Below are 211 nucleotides of genomic sequence, written 5' to 3'. Positions count from 1 at the left end.
GACAAAAACAAGAGAACAACACACTCACCTCTTGGGATAAGAAGGGCATGATCTGAGCTAGTATTGCATTCAATCGCTTTGCAATTTCAGTCTGGAAAGGAGAAGAGAGAAACACGATAACAATTATGTTTTTTTTTTTAATAAGGGATGAATAAGACTAAATACTAAATAATGCGAAAAAAAACACTTTATGTTAAATATAATCAGCGTA

The 211-nt window shown here is 32.2% G+C and overlaps 1 protein-coding gene across 1 annotated transcript in view; it reads right to left on the bottom strand.

The window, feature by feature from the left end:
* LOC119586485 (transducin-like enhancer protein 4) overlaps window positions 1–211 on the bottom strand; it is a gene marked incomplete in the record, with an annotated part of 158,632 nt that overhangs the window by 95,362 nt on the left and 63,059 nt on the right. The window contains 1 exon segment of the mRNA XM_037935222.1: window positions 29–91. Coding sequence (XP_037791150.1) covers window positions 29–91 — 63 coding nt within the window.

This window comes from Penaeus monodon, chromosome 21 (assembly GCF_015228065.2).
Source record: "Penaeus monodon isolate SGIC_2016 chromosome 21, NSTDA_Pmon_1, whole genome shotgun sequence".
Taxonomy (NCBI): Eukaryota; Metazoa; Arthropoda; class Malacostraca; order Decapoda; family Penaeidae; genus Penaeus; species Penaeus monodon.
Note: the sequence above shows the minus strand (reverse complement) of the source record. Positions and strands in the feature narration are given on the sequence as shown.